This window comes from Euleptes europaea, chromosome 8 (assembly GCF_029931775.1).
Source record: "Euleptes europaea isolate rEulEur1 chromosome 8, rEulEur1.hap1, whole genome shotgun sequence".
NCBI classification, from domain to species: domain Eukaryota; kingdom Metazoa; phylum Chordata; class Lepidosauria; order Squamata; family Sphaerodactylidae; genus Euleptes; species Euleptes europaea.
Window position 1 is genome coordinate 46,462,689 of NC_079319.1, and position 20,972 is coordinate 46,483,660.

Sequence of the window (20,972 nt, forward strand, 5' to 3'; positions counted from 1 at the left end):
CCATTTTAGAGCGCAGCATTGCCGGTAAAGGGAATTTCTTATTGACCCTCGGCTTATACGCGGGTCAATAAGAAATTCCCTTTTCTGGCCTCAAATTTGGGGGGTCGGCTTATACTTGGGTCGGCTTATACCCGAGTATATACGGTATTTCCTGCCTTCTCTAAAATTTTAGATCAGTGCTTCATTTTTGACGTATTAAGTGAACAGTGCGCACTAGTTAGGTAGTAAGCTACCAGGTGTCTCTCATACACACACAGTGCTGCCATTTTTGCAGTTCCAGCCACAGTGCAAAAACAGGTTAGTCAAGTCCTTGACTGTGATGACTTTAAATGGCTGGTCATGCTGTGCTTGACCTCGCAGATATTGTTGTACAAGGCTGATTTAGATTAAACTCCCACTTTACACTGTATTCACAGCAAGTCCAATTACTTTTTTTAAAGTTAGAATTCTGTAGAATTAATAAAAGATGTGAGATTCAACCGCCTTTATTTAGCATTACAAACACAAAGGGATGACGTCTAAGGTATGTCAGTAAATGGGCTTGGGCAACGCAGTTGGGTTATAAAGCTAACCAATTCTAAGTCCATTGATTTCAGCTGGAAATTTATGCATACATTTAAATTAACGGGGGCTGAGCTGTATGTTACATAATTTATTTATTATTAAACTTGTTTCCCGCTCTCTATCCCGGCCAAAGCCGGGCTCAGAGTGGCTAACATCCATTAAAATGCAATACATAAACACAGCAATATATAATTCAAATTCAAATATCTAATGGTAAAATTTCTAGCAATAAAATCAAATTGGCGCCTATTTATAAGCACATAGGTCCACAGCAAGCCCAGGAAAAGCAATCTGAGTCCCCAATTAAAAACTCAGTGAGATGGAAAAAAGAAGGGGAAGGGGAAGGGAGGCCAGCTATGATGGAAACTGTTGCTGCCCTGAACCGTAGGCCTGGCGGAACATCTTCGTCTTACAGGCCCTGTGGAACTGCACTAGAGTCCACAGGGCCCTTGTCTCATTAGAAAGAGAGTTCCACCAGACTGGGGCCAGGGCCGAGAAAGCCCTGGCCCTGGTTGAGGACAGCTGGACACTTCAGACTGGGGACCACCAGTAAGTTGTTATTTGCTGAGCGTAATGCTCTTGGGGGGGGGGCATACCGAGAAAGATGGTCCCACAGATACGACGGTCCCAGACTGTTTAGGGCAGTGGTTCTCAACCTGGGGGTCGCGATCCCCAAGGGGGTCGCGAAGTGTTTTCTGGGGGGTCGCCGCCACTGTCCTGGGACAGCCCCCATCCCGGGCTGTCCAGGACTAACCCAGATGCCCTGTAACCCTGATCCGTCCGCGAGGGCAGGGAAGACCCCAAGCAGAGAGGTGAGCAACTGGCCGACCGATAGCCAGAAGGAGCCGGGCTGCAGAGACGCAGCGGCGTGCCACCACACACCAGCTGTAGCCTCGCTGCCCAGCTGAGAGGCGGGCGGGCCAGCCCTGGGCGCGGTCACACCTGCGCTGGGCGGATGATGTGACAGGATGTGTGGGAGGCCGAGGAAGCTCCCCTGGCTCGGCCAGTTCAGGTCTAGGAGGAGAAGAGGGCGGTCCCCCTTGAGGCCGTTACAGCTACATTGTTTTTACTTTTAGCCACGCTCGGGGGGGGCGGAGCTTCAGCCTGGAATCCAAGTGCGCATGTCTATAGTGTGGCTTCGCTTTTCTGCCCTGAGTCATCAGTTCCGCTCTGGCAAGGCCAAGGGGGAGAGAGTCGAGGTGCATGCGCAGTTCGGGATTTCCCCCTTGAGCGCGCAGGTTCGGTGAGGCGCAGAAGGAGCGGTGACTGGCAGAGGGGAGAAAAAGGCACGAAAAGTCCGAGCGGGATAAGCGGCCCTCGGCTCTTTCCTGGCCCTTCGCTCTCGTGAGGTGATTAAACGGAGCTCCACTTTGAGGGATAACTGCAGTTCTGTGCACAAGCAGTGTCCCAGTCACAAGAGAGGGGGTTTCCTCGCGAGAGCCCCGGCCTGCTTGGAAGAGTTTTTGGGGAGAGAGGGGAGGACAAGGAACGCAGTGCATGCTCAGAGGCACTCTTTCCTCCGTGCCAGGAAAGGTTGCCGCGCCACACAGTCATAGCCGCTGCGAAACAGGTGGTAGTACTGTTTGCTTGTTTGTTTTTAACTTTAAAATTTAAAGTAATTATATATATGGATACTCTGGACTGCCAAAAAAACAAATGTGTTTTCTTTATCCTATTGAAAATGTCATTTATGCAAATTTATACAAATGCGACGAGGGTCACAGGTTACTTGGCAATTGTAAAAGGGGGTCGCGACTCGAAAAAGGTTGAGAACCACTGGTTTAGGGCTTTCCAGGTTAAAAGCAGGACCTTGAACCTGATCTGGTACTCCACCTGGAGCCACTGCAGTTGTCAGAGCACTGACTACGTGCTCTCAGCAGGGTCCCAGTAAGGACCCTCACTGTGGAATTCTGAACCAGCTGAAGTTTCTAGATCATTCTCAAGGGCAGCCCTATGTAGAGTGAGTTAACAGTTATCTAGCCTGGAGGTGACGGTTGCATGGATCACTATGGCTAGGTCAGGACGGGAAAGGTAGGGCACCAGCTGCCTAGCCGCCTGGCAGAGATGGTAAAAAGCCATCTTGGCTGTGGCTATGACCTGTGCCTCCATTGATAAGGAGGCATCCAGAGTCACACCCAGATTCTTGACGGTGGGTGCAAGTGTCAGTTGCATACCGCCAAGAGCTGGCACACCGTTTCTGATCTGCCCCGACGCAGCCACAGGACCTCCATCTTCAATGGATTTAGCTTCAGCCAAGCACTACTAAAAAACTAGCAGTTCCTAGATCTGAGGTGTTCACTAGGTAGCACATGAGTCTTTTGCTACATATGTGGTATGTGTATTGCTATATATGTAGAAGCTCCTTGAAGTGATCAACAGTGATGCTCCTCAGTGACCACTTCCATCCCTGGGGCATAAACTGCCCCCCTGGTTTACCATATAACTGGATGATCAGAAGAGGGCCAGAAGATGTCTAGAACAATGCTGGCAGTGAACTCATATAGAATCTGATAGATTACACTATAGAGTCTATTGGAATACCTATGAAGCAGCAGTAATGGCAGCAAAGACATGTTTCTACTCTGCTACTATAGCATCAGCTAGTTCACAACCATCCCAATTGTTCAAGATACCTCAGAAATTGCTGATGACAAAATCTGACCCTTTACTGTCTCAGGAAGAGACAATTAGCTGTGATACTTTTGCCAGGTTTCTTGCTGATAAAATATCGAGAATATGCCTTGATTTGGATGTCAGTTGTTACATAGCCACACCGGAAGAAAGGCCTTCTACACCACCTGGTCTATTTATGGACTATTATGACCCAGGTTCTGTGATGGATGTCAACAAGACCCTGGGATTGGTGAAGGCCACTACTCATACTCTGCATCCTTGCCCATCCTGACTGCTAAAATCATGTAAAGACCACATCAACAAGCCCTTAGTATCTATTATAAATCAGTCACTAATTCAGGGCATCTTCCCTTGGCCACTCAAAGAGGTGGTTATCCATCCGCTACTTTAAAAAATCCCTACAGAAAAATTATGTGGTTTCTAACCTGCATTTTCTGGGCAACATGATTGAGAGAGCAGTAACAGACCAGCTCCAAGTCGTCTTGGATAACTCATCTTCTTTAGACCCTTTATAGTCTGACTTCAGGCTGGGCTATGGGACAGAGACAAATCTGCTAGATTTAATTGAAGACTTCCGTCTGAGTATAGACAAAGGTCATGCCTCAGTGTTGCTCTTATTGGACTTATTGGCAGCCTTCAATACAGTAGACCATATCAGATGCAGAAGTAGGTATCAAGGTATGTGCACTGAACTCTACAAGATAGGTAAAATAATTCCTCACGGATTAGACTCAAAGGGTTGCTATTGGAAATCAATTAGCATCAGTGTGGGATCTATCTTATAGAGTTCCATAGGGTACAATTCTATCCTCCATGCTTTTCAGTCTCTATGAAAAGTCCTTGAGACAAATTGTTCATAGCTTTGGGATTGGTTGTCATCAATGATGATACCCAGCTCTATATATCCTTATCCAAATCCCCTGGTGATGCAGTAGAGGTCCTGAATAGCTGCCTGGCTGCTGCAGAAAATTGTCTAAGAGTGATCAAATTAAGTCTACACCTTGAAAAGACAGAGGTAATGCTGGCTGGAAAAGCAGAGATCTTGAAGGACGTTGTGCTCCCCGCTTCTGATGGAGTTCAGCTGACCCTTGCTGACTCAGTTAAGAACCTTGGGGTTATACTAGACCCAATGTTATTACTGGAGATGCACGTTAATGCAGCTGCAGAAAAGGCTTTCTTCCAACTCAGCCTAGCCCAAAATATGACCCCTTGCCTTGATATGGCTGATCCGGCCACCGGGATCCACAGTAATATCAAGACTAGGCTACTGTAATGTGCTGTACATTGGTCTCTCAAAATTGGAAACCCCAGTTGATGCAGAATGCCACAGCTCAACTATTATCTGGAGCAAGACGGAGCATACATATTACTCCCATTCTACAATCACTCCACTGGCTGCCCATCAGTTACCAGGCTCAATTTAAGATATTAGTTATCACATAAGCCCTTCATGGACCCACAACTCTGCGAGACTGCCTCTCCCTTGATGCTCTGCCATGACAGATTTTCTCATCTGAGCAAGGTCTTCTGCAGGTGCCAACCTGCAAATGGGCAAAATCAACAACTGCTCATACACATGCCTTCTCTGTTGTGACCCTCACCTTGTGGAATAGCCTGCCTGAGGAGGTCAGGAAGGCTCACACTCTCCTGGCTTTCTACAAACTATGCAAAACTAAATTATTCAAGAGGGCTTTTCTACGCAGGCAATAGACTTGAACTGTGCTAAATTATTCACATAGTTACTTGGATAAATTATAAGGGAATGTGGCCTATACTACTGTGTATAACTTTCTGAAAATAGGATCCTACTATGTAATTTTTTCATCATTTAATGTGTCATGTTAATACTTAATCTTTGCTTCAGTACTGTTTTTAGATTTCTGGTTGGTTCTACAACCCTGATGCTATTGTATTATTTATTGACTATCCCACCCTGTTGATTATACACTCTGTGTAATCTGCTTTGAATCCAAGTGAGAAAGATGGACTATAAATAACATAAATAAATAATAAATAAAATAAAAAATATAATCTACTTACACTCATAATAGTTATTCAACAACAGTAATGTGCTTAATATAGGGAATTTGAAACACTTGAAGTAGCCCTTAGTGCTCCATATTCATTCACCTTTGGTCACATGTGAATAGTATGCTACTGCTTCTACACAGAAAGTTCTTAATTGTTGGGCTGCCATTGTCCAGGTAGGGCCTGGAGATTGCCATCACAGCTAAAATAATAGTTTATCAGCACCAGATTGCTAATAATCCTGAATCAGGAAGAAAGCAGAGAGTGGATATGCAAGATCTTATAGCAGTGAGTTCTATGTACTGACTATCGCAGGAAAATCTATTTGAAATAGTTACTTGCTGTTTATAGATTGCCTGTAGAGTTAATTGTGTTAGATCATACTTTGGACTTTAATTATTTAAAGTAATAAGTGCATATAGTATCCATGGATTTATATTCCTATTTGGAAGTAAATAATTTGAAGACAGTGGGAGTTATTCCAACTGGAGCTGATTATGTTGGCTATGGACTTATTCCTATTATCAATGATGCATGCTATGAAACACATGGGAAATTTATGACTGAGGAGGAGGGGCAGACATTGGAATAATTAACTCAGCGTTGTGTACTGGTTAAGAGCGGTAGTCTAATCTGGAGAACCGGGTTTGATTCCCCACTCCTCCACATGAATGGCAGACTCTAATCTGGTGAACCAGGTTGGTTTTCCCACTCCTACACATGAAGCCACCTGGGTGACCTTGGGCTAGTCACAGTTCTTTCTGAACACTCTCAGCCCCACCTGCCTCACAAGGTGTGTGTTGTGTGGAGAGATTGTAAACTGGTTTGATTCTCCTTAAAAGGTAGAGAAAGTCGGCAAATAAAAACCAACTCCTCCTCTTCCTCCTTCTTTCAGATAGGAAACTGAATCCAGAAGCTTTAATGTTCTCAAATCTATGACAGAGCTGAGCACATGTGACATGTGACATTACTCCATTAGCTATGCATAAAGGAGATTAAGGTTTTTCCCCAACCCCCTTGACACACTCAATGTCCACACATTAGATGGTATGTGTGTGTGGTGGCCGACACATGCAGTTCTCATTATGGATATGTGCTGTATGTATGACACATGAGATGGCCTTCAGGAAATATTTTGTTTGTACTCTCTAGAAAGAAGCAGCTGTGGACTGGGATGGATGTGAAGTCAGTGCTCCTCCCACCATGAGATATTGTCTCAGACCAGATGAGATCTGTGATTAGAAAGGATCTGAGGTCTCTCCATAGTAGATCAATGAGGATCCCTGACCTGGGGGCCCTGACCTAACAGCTAGTTTAACTCTGAGAACAATATAATGATAATTATATATCACAGTTAATATGTTGGTGTTTTTACTTTTTATAGATTGCCTTGGGGGTTTTTTTAACTGAAAGAACAGGTTAAACATTATAAACATCTAATTGTTTGGATCCATTAGAGTAAATTTTAGATGAAAAAAATTAGTAGTCATCACTTCAGTTTTAAAACTGCTACGTTTGTAGCAGAAACTCACAAGACTAAAAAGGGTTTTTCTGGCTTCATTTTATCAGAGCAATTACAGAGCATGTTTGCCTTCAAAAAATATATTAAACAGCGTTTTTGGTCAGCTGCTGTGCTTGAGATCCTTTTGTACCTGCATTATTTTTAGTGCTGTCCTTGAAGTAAATATCTAATTTTTATGTTGTTATCTTATTCTAGCATCATTTCATGCATAATTAACATCTAAAATAGTGACTGTCACTATAGGATATTGATTTTCTTTACCTATTTTGGGCCATGCTGGCACTCTCTACATGGTTTTAAACATTATCTTCTATTTCAGTCCATTTGCTTTCAAGAGAGATTTGATAACATGTCTATGTGTGTGTGTAAAGTGCCGTCAAGTCGCAGCTGACTCATGGCGACCCCTTATGGGGCTTTCAAGGCAAGAGACTAACAGAGGTGGTTTGCCACTGCCTTCCTCTGTATAGCAACCCTGGACTTCCTTGGTGGTCTCCCATCCAAATACTAACCAGGGCTGACCCTGCTTAGCTTCTGAGATCTGGCGAGATCAGGCTAGCCTGGGCCATCCAGGTCAGGGCAACATCTATAATTAATGTTAATTATGCCTGATGTTTAATCAGGCAAGGTTGCCTGTTTATTTCTTATGAAATTAATGCTTTGTGCTCATTGGCCTTGTGTAAACTATTAGCTACATGTGTATCTGTCAATAAGTATCTGTGTGTGTTAAGTGCCGTCAAGTCGCTTCCGACTCATGGCGACCCTATGAATGAAAGTCCTCCAAAATGTCCTGTCTTTGACAGCCTTGCTCAGATCTTGCAAACTGAAGGCTGTGGCTTCCTTTATTGAGTCAATCCATCTCTTGTTGGGTCTTCCTCTTTTCCTGCTGCCCTCAACTTTTCCTAGCATGACTGTCTTTTCCAGTGACTCTTGTCGTCTCATGACGTGACCAAAGTATGATAGCCTCAGTTTAGTCATTTTACCGTATATACCCATGTATAAGCCGACCCGCGTATAAGCCGAGGTGCCTAATTTCTCCCCAAAAATGGGGAAAAATTAGGCACCCGCGTATAAGCCGAGGGTCGGCTTATAACCCCTCCCCCCCCGCAGGCTTACCTGACAGGGTTCTCCAGCGGTGAGGGTCCGGCGGCTGCAGGAGGCTGCCCCAGGCCGCTCCCGGCGGGAGGAAGCGGCGGCGAGGCCCAGGGGGACCCGGAGCAGCCTTCCTGCGGCTGCAGGAGGCTTCCCATGGCCCCTCCCGGCCGGGAAAAATGGCGGCGCGGCCCGGAGGGACCCGGGGCAGCCATCCAGCGGCTGCAGGAGGCTGCCCAAGGCCCCTCCCGGCCAGGAAAAATGGCGGCGGGGGCCGGGGCAGCCTTCCTGCGGCTGCAGGAGGCTGCCCAAGGCCCCTCCCGGCCGGGAAAAATGGCGGCGGGGGCCTTGGGCAGCTTTCCTGCGGCTGCAGGAGGCTGCCCAAGGCCCCTCCCGGCCAGGAAAAGTGGCGGCGGGGGCAGGGACAGCCTTCCTGCGGCTGCTGGAGGCTGCCCAAGGCCCCTCCCGGCGGCAGGAAGCGGCACGGGCTGGCGGCGGCGGCGGTAAGTTTCCCCCCTCCCTCCTCCCTCCCTCCCCCCGTATTGACCCGTGTATAAGCCGAGGCCGGCTTTTTCAGCCCAATTTTGGAGCTGAAAAACTCGGCTTATACGCGAGTATATACGGTAGCTTCTAGGGTCAGTTCAGGCTTGATTTGATCTATAACCCACTGGTTGTTTTTTTTGGCTGTCCACGGAATCCGTAACACTCTCCTCCAACACCACATTTCAAAGGAATCTATTTTCTTCTTATCAGCTTTCTTCACTGACCAGCTTTCACACCCATACATAGTAATAGGGAATACAATGACATTAATTAATTTAGTCTTGGTGGCCAGTGACACATCCTTACACTTCAAAATAAGTATACAAACATAAAAAACATGAAAACAGGCATGTAAGGCAAAATTCAGTGCTCATCTGCTTTCTACCTGTAACTTCACTTGAAATTCACCTGCTCAACTTATATAAACTGGGCTGTTCTTCCTACGTTTTGAGGCTAGATGCTGGACATCAGACCAGGAGCAGCGGTGAGAATGGGCTTACCAGCCCCCGTTGAGAACACAGGATCCTATGCCCACAGTTTCCATTTCCTACTACTGCTCAGAGCAGTGGAGAAATAAAAATAAAATTAAAAAATAGTCATTGGGCCAACAATGTGACATCCCTTCTGGAGGGGACCTGGAAGTTATATCAGTTCTCTCTAGGAATCACTGGAAACTCCATTGTTTTACCATAGATTTTCTGGCAATTGCTGGTGAACTGGGTTGGTTTCCCCACTCCTCCACATGAAGCCAGCCGGGTGGCCTTGGGCGAGTCACACTCTCTCAGCCCCACCTACCTCACAGGGTGTCTGTTGTGGGGAGGGGAAGGTAAGGTTATTGTAAGCCGGTTTGATTCTTCCTTAAGAGGTGGAGAAAGTCAGCATATAAAAACCAACACGCCCGCCCGCCCCCCAGAAAAAAGTCCTGTGGGCTGACTGCCAAATTCAGGATGCCAGTCAGATTTCTTTGCCACTAACAGACAGACAACTGTCTAAGTTCAAAAACAGACTGAAAGAGGCCATTCTGGTTGATGCTTCGAAGGCACAATGGACCCAGAGTCTTCTATATACCTCCCTGCCCACTCTCTAGAATGGTAAGAACCGTCAGAAACTACAGGCAGGTATAATAACAAACAGGCCCCAGTAGCCCATTGTCAGATCCCTGGCCACAAACATTGTACATCATTGTACATCAGGGACTGATTTGGCTGAAGTGCCTTCCCTAGGCTTCAGACAGAGAGGGGCGGGGATTGACCGCTACCTCATTCTACCTCCTCTCCCCTAGCTCTGCTCCCTTCTGAGCCCTTTCAAGGCCATAGCCATCCCTGGACCATAACCTGGGGCCTCTTCCTACCCAGAAGCCCTATGGGGGTTTGGGGCAAGCCCATGAGAGACCAATAGTAACTTCTCATCAATCTCCCCCCTGCTGGCCCCTTTTCCTACCCCCAGGGTCAAGCTGACATTAATCAGTATCTGGACCTTTACAGGCTGTGTCTGCAGCCCTGCTGGGCCAGATACCCCTGTTCCTTGGACCTCAAAGCCTTCATAGGAGTTATGGTCTTTTCCCTTCGGTATTGGACCTCCTTCACTAAGACCCTCCCCTTCATCCTCAGCCTCAATTGTTCTGGCTGATTGCTTGGAGACTGAAAGATAACCTTAATGGGAATGCCATCTTTCAGGTGATTATCCTTCTGGCTTCATGCACCTGTTGGGGCATACGTCAGTTATAAGGCCTTCCTTGCATGGTGAGAATGCTCAGTCATATCCTGCCATTAGGACTCCAGAGTGTGATTCATTGCTCTTCCTGCAAGATGGTTTGGAGTCTAAACTGCCAGCCGAAACTTTGAGAAGACACAACTTAACACTTTCAAGAATTAGAGGGGAAGCAGGAGGACATGTCCTTTTTCCTATCCCCTGTTTAAGAAGCTCCGTAGGGCCACCTCACTATTTTTATCTCTGTCTATTTGTTTGGTTCCTTCATGGAGCCTCATTGTGGAGCACCCTATGTGCTTCCAGGCATGACTCTTTCAAGGTCCTCAGTCTTAAAGGGCCTCCAGGCTTGGAAACTCTGCAGGCAGATGTGACAGCCACTAAGAAAATGTGTTTTTTCGCCTCCTGTCTGATGTCATCTGCCACAGAGTTTCCAAGTTTGGAGTGTTCTGTGGAACAAAGGATCTGATATTTTTTCAGTTGGATCCTCCTGTTGTTAATATGCTGCCTACTCTTGAATGAGTGCAGTTAATGCCATCCAATTAGAGCCTGGGGGTGAACTTGGATGCCTCCCTCTTTTTGGAGTTCCAGGTCACTAATGTTGCTAGGCTGGCTTTCTTCCATCTTAGCCAAGCCTGGCAGATCATACCCTATCTGTGCCACCCAGACCTAGCCACAGTGATCCATGCAACAGTTACATCCAGACTGGATTACTATAACTGGCTCTGTGCAGGATTACTATACCCCTGTAGTTGCTCTGGAAGTTATAGTTGGTCCAGAATGCAGCTGCGCAGATCCTGGAGGGCACATGTCCAACCAGTGCTCCTCCGGCTGCTCTGGCTTCAGATCAATTTCCAGATCAGATTCCAGGTATTGGTGCTTACCTTCAAAGCCCTAAACAGTCTGGGACCCATGTATTTGTGGGACCACCTCTTCTACTGTACCTCCCAGCAAGCCTTGTACTCTTACTCAGACAATCTTCTGGTGATCCTCAGCCCAAAGTCCATCCAGTTATCCTCGACCAAGGCCACAAAGCTGTGGCCCCTGCCTGGTGGAGCTCTGTGTCCAAGGAGACCCAGGCCCTAATGGACCACTCTCAGTTTCATAGGGCCTGTAAGATGAAGATGTTCCACCAGGCCTATGATTGAGGAAAGCAACGGGTTTTATATTATAGTGATCTTAATTGCTGGCTGGGACCCCTGAACCTCCCTCCTGCTCCCTTTTCCACCAGTTCCCTTTTCTAGCCTCCCCTCTTTTTCTTGTTCACAACTAGGCTGTTATGTATGTTCTTATCCCCCTTACATTGTTTAATTTTATTTAGATGTTGTTTAGAAATGGAGAGTTGTCAATGATTTAGGCGCCACTATTTTAGATTTGTTATATACTTTTATGTAGATCATACATTTTATTGTTATTTGCTTGTAATCTGTTGATGTAGCATTTTTATCTTTCTGTTGTGAACTTCCCAGAGCCCTACTTTGGTGGGGGCAGGGCTGAATAGAAATTTAAAATAATAATAATAATAATAATAATAATAATAATAATAATAATAATAATAATAATAATTTACGAGGTTAGTACAGGAGCAGCTTAAATTTTCATTCCAAGTTTATGACAAAACACAAAAGAGCTGTTTCTATCCTTTTCCTAGATTTGATTAATGGCAATTCTGGAAAGATAAAATAACAGAGGAACAAACACATCATAGAAAGGATGCTGACTTTATAGAGGCTGCTAAGATGCCTGAGAAAAGTATAACAAAATATATTGTCTGTTATGGTGATAGTGAATCAGTTTTAACATGTTGCTATGTTTTTTATTGTCTGAATAGGAAAGATGTATAAATTAGATTGATTTTTTTTTCAAATTGTTATGGTTTGTGGTTGTATAATATTTCAATTACTATGAATTAATACTTTTTAAACAGTAAATATAAAGCTCTGTTTTTCAGGAAAAAAACACCTATTCTTATTGATATATTGTAGATAAAACCAAAACTGAAATGATCATGGCAAACAAACATACTAATCAAAAACATTTTTATCTACACTAAGTGCACAGAAAACTTTATTGTTAAAGTTATGTATTAAAATATCACCTTCCTTCACACCAAGCAAACTCAACTTTTGAAAATGCAGTTTTAATGCATATGTATTTGCTTTGCTTTCAGTACAGAGCTGTGGATTCGAACCCTTTATCTGTATATATTATGCAGCCATTATGGAACAGAATTGTAAAGGTAAGATTCTTACTGTACGGGGGATAATTAAGATGCTTTGAATATGATTTCATGGCATCCTGTGTTTAGATGACTGGCTATTTTGCAACAGTTAGTGAAAACTCTAAATATTAAAAACCCATCACTATAATTACTATTTAAATTACATGATGTTTTAATAGGATACTGGACAAAACAGCCCTTTTAGATAGGCCATGACAGAAGCAGGGGGAAATATTTATTTATTTATTTACAATATTTCTGTGCCAGCTCTTCAGAAGCCTGCTCAAAGTGGCTTACAATTAAAAACCACAGTATAATACACAAGCAAATAGACATTTATTTTATTTATTTAAAACATTTTCATGCTGCCTTTCTACCTGGTCAGGGTCCACACGGCAGCAAACATTAAAAACATTGAAGCAATTAAAATTATTAAATAATCAAATTAAAACACCTAAACAACATTAGAAGGAGGACCAGACATAAGTAACATAAAGACTATCCGTAAAATAGAGCAGACCATTCAGAAGTTGATAAGATAAAACCCCTAATTAAAAGCCTGGGTAAAAAGATGTTTTTTTTTTTTTTAGCCTGGTGCTTAAAAGAAAGTATAGTAGGCACCAGGCAAGGCACAAGTGGGAGGGCATTACAAAAGCAAGGTTCTACATGGAAAATGCCCTGTCTGAAATTGTTACCTGCCTCACCTCTGAAGGCAGGGGCACAGAACTTGAGAGGTAGATCTTAACGGGAAGACTGGATAGTATTGGAGGAGGTGGTCTTTCAGGTACCCTTGCCCCCATTAATTTAGGGCCTTTAAAGGTAAGCAGCAGCACTTTGAATTGTGCCTGGAAACATATGGGTAGCCAGTGCAGAGCTTTCAGCACAGGGGCAATATGATCCTGTGACCAACTGCTGACAATAGCCTGGCCACCTCTTTTCCAATTGAAGTTTCTGAACCATTTTCAAAGGCAGCCCCACGTACCACGCATTACAGTAATCTAACTTGGATGTGATCAGAGCATGGATCACTGTTGCCAAATTACACTTTTCGAATTGTAGCTAGTGAACCAGCCATAGCTGATGTGTCATGGAGGAGTCCTCCTGAGCCTCCATCCGTAGGCCAGGATCTAGGAACAGCCCTGAGCTATGAACCTTTAATAGCACATCAAGTGCATCTTAGAGGGTGATTGTAATATTGAAAAAAATGCATATTGTCTGTTGCTTTATATTTTTCATATTTGGAATATTTCAGTTTAATAAATATTATGTTATATCTATGTTATTGATTCAAAGGAATACTTTTATATATAGTCTTCCTGATTAACCTGTTTCAAATGGCATGCATATTCCTATAGCAGATCACAGTGAAATGGAAAATATTTGTTTATGTCCTCATCCTGTAATAACTCTTGTACTATTAATTATTTTAAAAAACATTAGGAGGATACAGTGGTAAGGGGAGGCTTTTCTGCATGAGTTTTTTCCATCAGTTCTAGCCCCATAGTACATCCTTTAGTTTTTGTGCCTTTAGTTTTCACTCCCCCACCTCTGGTTTTTTTCTGATTCTTTTGAGACCACTTTTACACCAATCTTTTTCAAGAGACAATTCAAATTGCCTTTTTTATCGTGTGTAAATGTTTCCGTGGGTTTTCTTTATCCCACCCACTCCCTCGCCCCTCAACCCTTCACCCTGTATTGCACTGAGTAGTAAAATATGGGTAATGCTGCCTCTGAAAAAGGACAATCCATCTGCCTGTCTCTGCCTATCTTACTGTAGCTTGCTGTAACTGAGCATACTATTTATTGGTGGTAATACCCAGTTAAATTACAAACCAAAGAGGTTGAGCTAAAAAATGCTAAAATTACAAATATATATAAATTTTAATAAGGTGCACTTATAGATTAAAAGCATAAAACTAATAAAGACAAAAACTAACACATTCAATATATGCAAACATGAACAACTGTGATGTACAATCTTTCATTGACCAATATGAGATCCAAAAAGTGGTCAGTGGTCAGTATGAAATTATAACTTATCACACATCCTAATAATACAATCATATCATAATGGGCAGTAAGAAATATCTAAAAGCCCTTCTAGTACAGTGCTTGATGTATCCACATCCTTAAGAGCCCAGCATACAATAGAAGGTGAGACAGTGAAGCCAGGTTTTAACATATAATAAGAAATTTACAGGGAGCTTTACTATACTAGAAGGGCTTTCTGACCACTGAGGAAGGCCTTTCCTGGCCGAAACGCATCTGGTCCTTTTTGGATCTCATATTGGTCAATGAAAGATTGTACATCGCAGTTGTTCATGTTTGTATATATTGAATGTGTTAGTTTTTGTCTTTATTAGGAGTTTTATGTTTTTAATCTATATGTGCACCTTACTGAAATTTATATATTTGTAATTTTAGCATTTTTCAGCACAACCTTTTTGGTTTGTAATCAGCATTTTTGTTGAGTCCCATCAGGATTCCCCCCCCCTTTTTTTTGGTGTTTTTTCAATACCCAGTTAAATACACATGCTGAAGATCCATAAATGGATTAAGATCACCAAGTCATTTTCTCTAATGTCTAATACTGTCCATGATTTGGGTACAGGTAATGCTACCTTGTCATTATTTGGAAAACTTTTTGAATTGGCAGTTGAATATTTTCTGTTTCAAAAAGATAAGTTTTGAAATAGCAGTCTTCACTTGCCACTTATTTTCTTAAAGTGAATGTGCTTGGTAGAGTAAATACACAAAGCCTCATGAAGAACCGAATAGTTTGCTCTTTCAAGACCTGTCAGTGAAACATAATTCATGTTAGATCTTGTTTGTTAACCTGTCATAAGGTATTTAATAAAATAATTGAAAATTGGCTGCCACCAGTCCAATATAATATCTTTGCCTTTACAAGGCAGAATAGACAGCGGGACATAACGTCTGGTTGGTTTAAATAAGAAATTGTGAGAATGACCACATCACTTAATCCCCTTAATACCTTGCTGATTTCCACGTATCCAGGATAAGGAGAACCTACTGAATAAGCCTGCATTTTGACACCATTTATTCAAATTTTTAAAACCCAAGGAAAAATATTTTCACTATGCGAAAAGATCACCAACCTTCAAGATGAATATATGCTTTTAATCTACTATGCCATTTTGCACTAGATTTTTCCCTGAAGTTTTACTAGATTACACCCCATTGCCACATTTCAGGCTAGAGGAACACATTGTTTAGATTTGATGAAGATTAGTGTTTTCAGAATTTGTATTGTCATAACTATAACTACAAATCTGGTGAGCTTTCTGATGAACTTTTAAAGCAAATATTTAATAAGGACAGAATTACTTCCTTAAGTATTCTTTTGTGCTTTTTCTTGCTACATATCTATTCTTAATGTCCTAGATTTTAAAAGTTGGGAAATTCACACAGTTGTTTCTTAGCACAGCATTCTATTGCATGCTTTAATTGAAGCAAGCTGATAGCATGTGGAAATATAGTTCACTAATGTAACAATGGCCCTGACCTGTATGGCCCAAGCTAGCCTGATCTCAGAGGAAGGCACTGGCAAACCACCTCTGTTAGTCTCCTGCCATGAAAACCCCAAAAGGGGTCGCCATAAGTCAGCTGCAACATGAAGGCACTTTACACACACACAATGTAACAATGAGATTTAATGGCAGACTTAAGCAGTTTACCTGTTGGTGTGGCAAATGGGATATCAGCTTAAGTATTTCAATATGAGGGCAGATTAGAGTAGGCATGATTTTGAAAATATATGAGGGAAAGGGGGGAGGGTTTTAAAACTGAACTCAAACAAGGGGGACCAGCAACAAAATGTTGTGGATTGTTTTGTATTTGTTACTGAACTGCCTTCTGACACCAGACATAAAGGGCAATTTTCTTAATAGAACTGCATTTCCAGCTCTGAAGCTTTAAAAGACAGGGCCTGTATCTCCAGGGAAACATGGAAACATGGGGAAACAGCAACCTGTCCCTTTATACCCAAAATTGGAAAATTCAGCCCAATTTATCCTGTACAACTGTAACTGGATGGTAGGCAAGAAATTAGCTTTTCTTTTCTTTTTGCCATCAAGTCACAGCTGACTTATGGTAACCCTGTAAGGTTTTCAAGGCAAGAGACCTTCGGAGGTGGTTTGCCATTGCCTGCCTCTGGATCATGACCCTGGTATTCCTTGGAGGTCTCCCATCCAAATACCAGCCAGGGTCAGGGCTGAGAGTGTGTGACTGGCTCAAGGTCACCTAGCAAGCTATTCACCTTCATTTTCCAGCTCTGGAATCCCACAGTGTTGGCACAAACACCAAGTTGGACCTATCCCAGCTCTCTTGACCTGACTTCTTGAAAAAATGGAATCCAGAGCAGAGGCTCCTCCACCAGTCTTAGCAGGCAGGGAGAATTATGTAAAAGAAGATGTTTCTTCAGCTGTTCATGGCCCAAGCCAGTTTGAGCTTTAAACACACCTTAATTTGAGCCCAAAGCTGATTGACAGTCAGTGCCATCAATCAAGAATAGGAGTCAGGTGCTCTCTGGAGTTCACCTCTACTAAAAGGTGGGCCATAAAATTCAGTTCCAGCTACAGTTTTTGAATGGTCTTCACAGGAAACCTCATACTCCATAGGCTAAGAGGTCTGTCCAGAGTTGCATCATTCCACCCTTAACCTGAATCTGGGAAGTTTTGGCACACATGTTTTATCTAATAAGGGCTTGGTGATTTGCTAATGTTACAGTATTTACTGAAATGGAAGACCAGGTTTTTTCACAGATATGCCATCAAAGAAGGGGGAGGGTCAACTTATATTTGCATACAAGTTAAAGTTATGTCCAGTAACGATGTGTGTATGGAAATAACCATCAAGTTTTGGAAATAACCATCAAGTTGTAGACAATTTGTGGTGATCCTATAGGGGTCATCCAGATCAGGTCAGAGATTGTCTGAAGACAGGATCCCCACTGCTTGTCAATTACTAAATGAATGTGATGAAACAAAGAGATAGAACCAATGCTAGATGTCCATCTGCCAGCAATGCTGATTCTATGATCTTAGGCAGATCATGAGAGGGATGGCATCTTGGCTATCTTCTGGGCATGGAGTAGGGGTCACTGGGTGTGTGTGCGGGAGGTAATTGTGAATTATCTGCACTGCGCAGGGGGCTGGGCTAGATGTCGCTGGTGGTCCCTTCCAATTCTGTGATTCAGCGTGGAAGACATAATATATCTACCCTTTGTCACCTTTACATGTTTATCCTGAGCTCTGGATGACCTCTGTCGATTATAACATCATTTGGTTTCTTTTTCTCCCCCACCTACCATTATGTCTGCCTTGTCTCCCTGCTGCTGACCCAAATCAAGTGTGAGTAGAAGCTCTTAATAGACGGGTAGCTTCCACATACACTGTGCACCAGGAAGAGATGGTGGATGACTGTGTTCAACTTATAATGTCTTACAGTACAGGACCAGAAACAGGAGCTAATTATAGAGAGGGTAAATTGATAGTTTTCTTAGCAGAGGTGGTCATTCGTTCATTCCCCCCCCCCGAAATATCTTAAGAGTTATGTAGCCTCCTTGAAGACTACTCCTGTCTGCTGCACCTAAAGTTACCACACTGTGGTGCTGCAGTCTTTTTAGAATTTCTGCTGTATAAATTATGAAAACTTGTCCTATGACACATTAACTATTTGCAGGTAAACATACATTCTAGTTCTCAAATGTATTTTCTCTCTCTCTTCTTTAAAAATTATACAGATAGTGCCCTTGTGGATTGCTCCCAATCTTTTAACCCTCACAGGATTTCTGATGATTTTGATTCATTGTTTTATATTATCTATTTATGACTGGGACTACACTGCATCAGGTAACTGTTGGTTTCTTATATCCTGATTGTCGTGCTAACATAATGCAGCTAGGCAGGGCTGCTGTCCAGCTTTTCAGGTTTGTGATTCGAAGGCTTTTGTTCTGTGCGAGAGTGGTGCTTGAAGATAACTCCAGGTGCTTGAGGATAATTCTCAGTGCCAAGACTTCACACACAGGGACATATATGCACAGTTCACTAGGAGAGGAGGTGGTTTAGAAGCTTGTTAAGCTTTGATATGGTCTGCTCTCCTGCCTCTATGTGAAGTGACTCCAAGCACTGAGAGCTGCCTTGCAGTGGTGAGAACTCTCGACTTCTGATGGATTGTGGGTTTTCCTTTCTGAGGGCGAAAACGCATGGTCACTTTATCCTCCTTTAATCCCAGTTTCAGCCAGGATTCAACCAGGATCGAATGCATGCGTTTCACCTAATGTGGGTTCGATCCTGACTAAAACAGGGATTAAAGGAGGATAAAGCGACCATGCGTTTTCGCCCTGAGAGACATGCACAGTAGAACATAACTCTCAAGGGGTGGGTGGGAAACCCAGCAGTCATCTCCATTCATCCCTAGTGACTGCCGCATATTGAGTTGTGAATGGAAATTGTTTGTGGTTGAGGCAGCAGTTATAGTTGCCAGTTAAAAACAACAACAACGAGAGTCTAGTAGCACCTTGCAGACTAACAAGATTTATTCCAGCATAAGCTTTTGTGAGTCAGATTCAGCACAACTTTTGTGACTCACTTCATCAGATGCAGGTTGTGGACAGAAACTGACTCTGGTATTGCTGCGCCCCTTGAGAGCTGTATTGTGATCCTGGCAATGCTCAGAGACAGCTGCCAGCGACATGATTGGGGAGTGGGGGGAGAGTAATATTCAAAAGGCAAGTTATATACACATGATAAGCAGTCAAATGCAAAAGCAATAATTCATAACAAAGCAGTGAAGGAATTATTGTGGTCTGGCATTGTAATATTTCATGGAATATTTTAGAGCTGCTTCATACTTTGGCCATTCCTTACATAGAAATCACATTTGTCTAGACAAAGTAATTCCATCACATAATTTGTAACAGGTGCCAATCATATCATGTGTGTAAATTACATGCGCATGTGGTATAGCTGTTGAAAAAGCCACCGCCGATTGCTGTTTTCCAGAGTGTGACATTACACGATTGGTGGTGAACTGCACATGGGAATTATTCTATTTCCCACATGGTAGTAAACTCTATGTCTGAAAGTGGTAACATGTTCTATGGCCCTCAATCACTTGGACCAAACTGGCGTATGTTATTTTTGTAATGATATACATATGCCATGAAACTGCTTGATCACAATGCTTATTCCAGAGCTCAAGGAAGTTTATGTATTTCATCACCAGTGATGGATTTTTGCTTTTGTTTCATAAAGTCTCCCAGTAAAATCAGGAAGCTACGGATAGTTTCTTCATTAACGGCATCTAGGTCTTGATCTTTGCAGAAACTCTGTGGCATGACTTTGGTATAAAGATAGCATAATATCATGTCTTGTGGTTGCATTGGCCCAGATGTTGATATGCCACACCCTAAGTATGTTTATGCTGGTTTAGCAAGTCTTTGAACTGCATCTGATCTCACTTTTAAGATATTGAGACCTATTTCTTAAGTATGTGCAAATATTGCTTAGGAAAGAGAGATGTCTAAGGCTCAGTTCTTACTGAGGTAAAACTGTGCCTGGGCGGTAGAGCTTCATATGCAGACCTCATATGATTAGATTGACTTCCATGTTTTAAAAAGTCACTCCCTTAACATAGTACATTGGGGAGAAGGTTAGGTTAAACGTTTTCTATTCCGTTTTTTTATAGAGAGGGACTTTTTTATGGAGGAGCAGTCAGTCATATGACCCCCCCTTTGCAGTCAGAAATAGTGCTACGCTGCCATTGAGAGACCTGCTCAGTGAGCATGAGATTTGTGGCACAATGAAGATGTGTGAGTTTGACAAACTCTGAAATGAAATAAATGGCAGAACATATACCTAAACTTCAAAACAGACAGATAAAATGTAGCTCTATCTTTATATTTATATACAGGTTTCAAGAGATATGTCTTAAATTTGGTATCGGAAACAATATTAAAGCCTTATTTAATGATAGGCTAATGCCTGCACACTTGGTTTAGACACATTTCTGTTGCTAAACTGTTTTCATTTTCTTTCGGGCAGGATCCAGTCCTGGGTTCATTCCAACATGGGTTTGGGGTTTCGGTGCTTTTGCCACCTTTTTCGCTTACTCTTTAGGTAAAGTATGATGAGAAAACTTGCATAGCTAAGTCTATAGATATTTCTACTTAAGCCCTGTACAGGTGTAACACTATCCGAGGTTCAGGGGTTAGAGTGGGCCTGTGAGTTTAATCAGAGTTCTAAAGATTATTGGGGAATCAGTGTATTTATTTTAACTAGAGTTACCAATGGACAGAGATGTAACACAGAGAACACGGAAATTTATTTGATTCAGAGTAATGTTATATCTACACTGAGCCCAGTGGTTAAATAATATTTTGCAGTTCACAGAGGCACAAATAGAACAGGGCTTGGGCAGGAGTGGGCAAGAGTACTAGGAAAATTCTGCCCAAAAGGTCTGGGCAGGATTTGGGGCAAGGCAAAGAGTAACAAACAGCAGCTAGTTCAGAGCTTCAGAGTACAACATGATGCACAACCAAGGAGCTACATACCTGACCCATTATCCAGCTTTAACGAAAAAGTTAAAGTAGAGCCTCTACAGTAATTCACACACAAGTAACAAGAGAATCAAAGGCAGAAA

At 42.8% G+C, this 20,972-nt stretch overlaps 1 protein-coding gene across 1 annotated transcript in view; it reads left to right on the forward strand.

Annotated features, from left to right (window-relative positions):
- The first annotated feature begins 511 nt into the window (after positions 1 to 511).
- LOC130482106 (ethanolaminephosphotransferase 1-like) overlaps positions 512 to 20,972 on the forward strand; it is a 47,143-nt gene continuing 26,682 nt past the window's right edge. Inside the window, exons 1-4 of the mRNA XM_056854921.1 lie at positions 512 to 523; positions 12,258 to 12,326; positions 18,073 to 18,181; positions 20,375 to 20,449. Coding sequence (XP_056710899.1) covers positions 512 to 523; positions 12,258 to 12,326; positions 18,073 to 18,181; positions 20,375 to 20,449 — 265 coding nt within the window. The remainder of the gene's footprint in view (positions 524 to 12,257; positions 12,327 to 18,072; positions 18,182 to 20,374; positions 20,450 to 20,972) is intronic.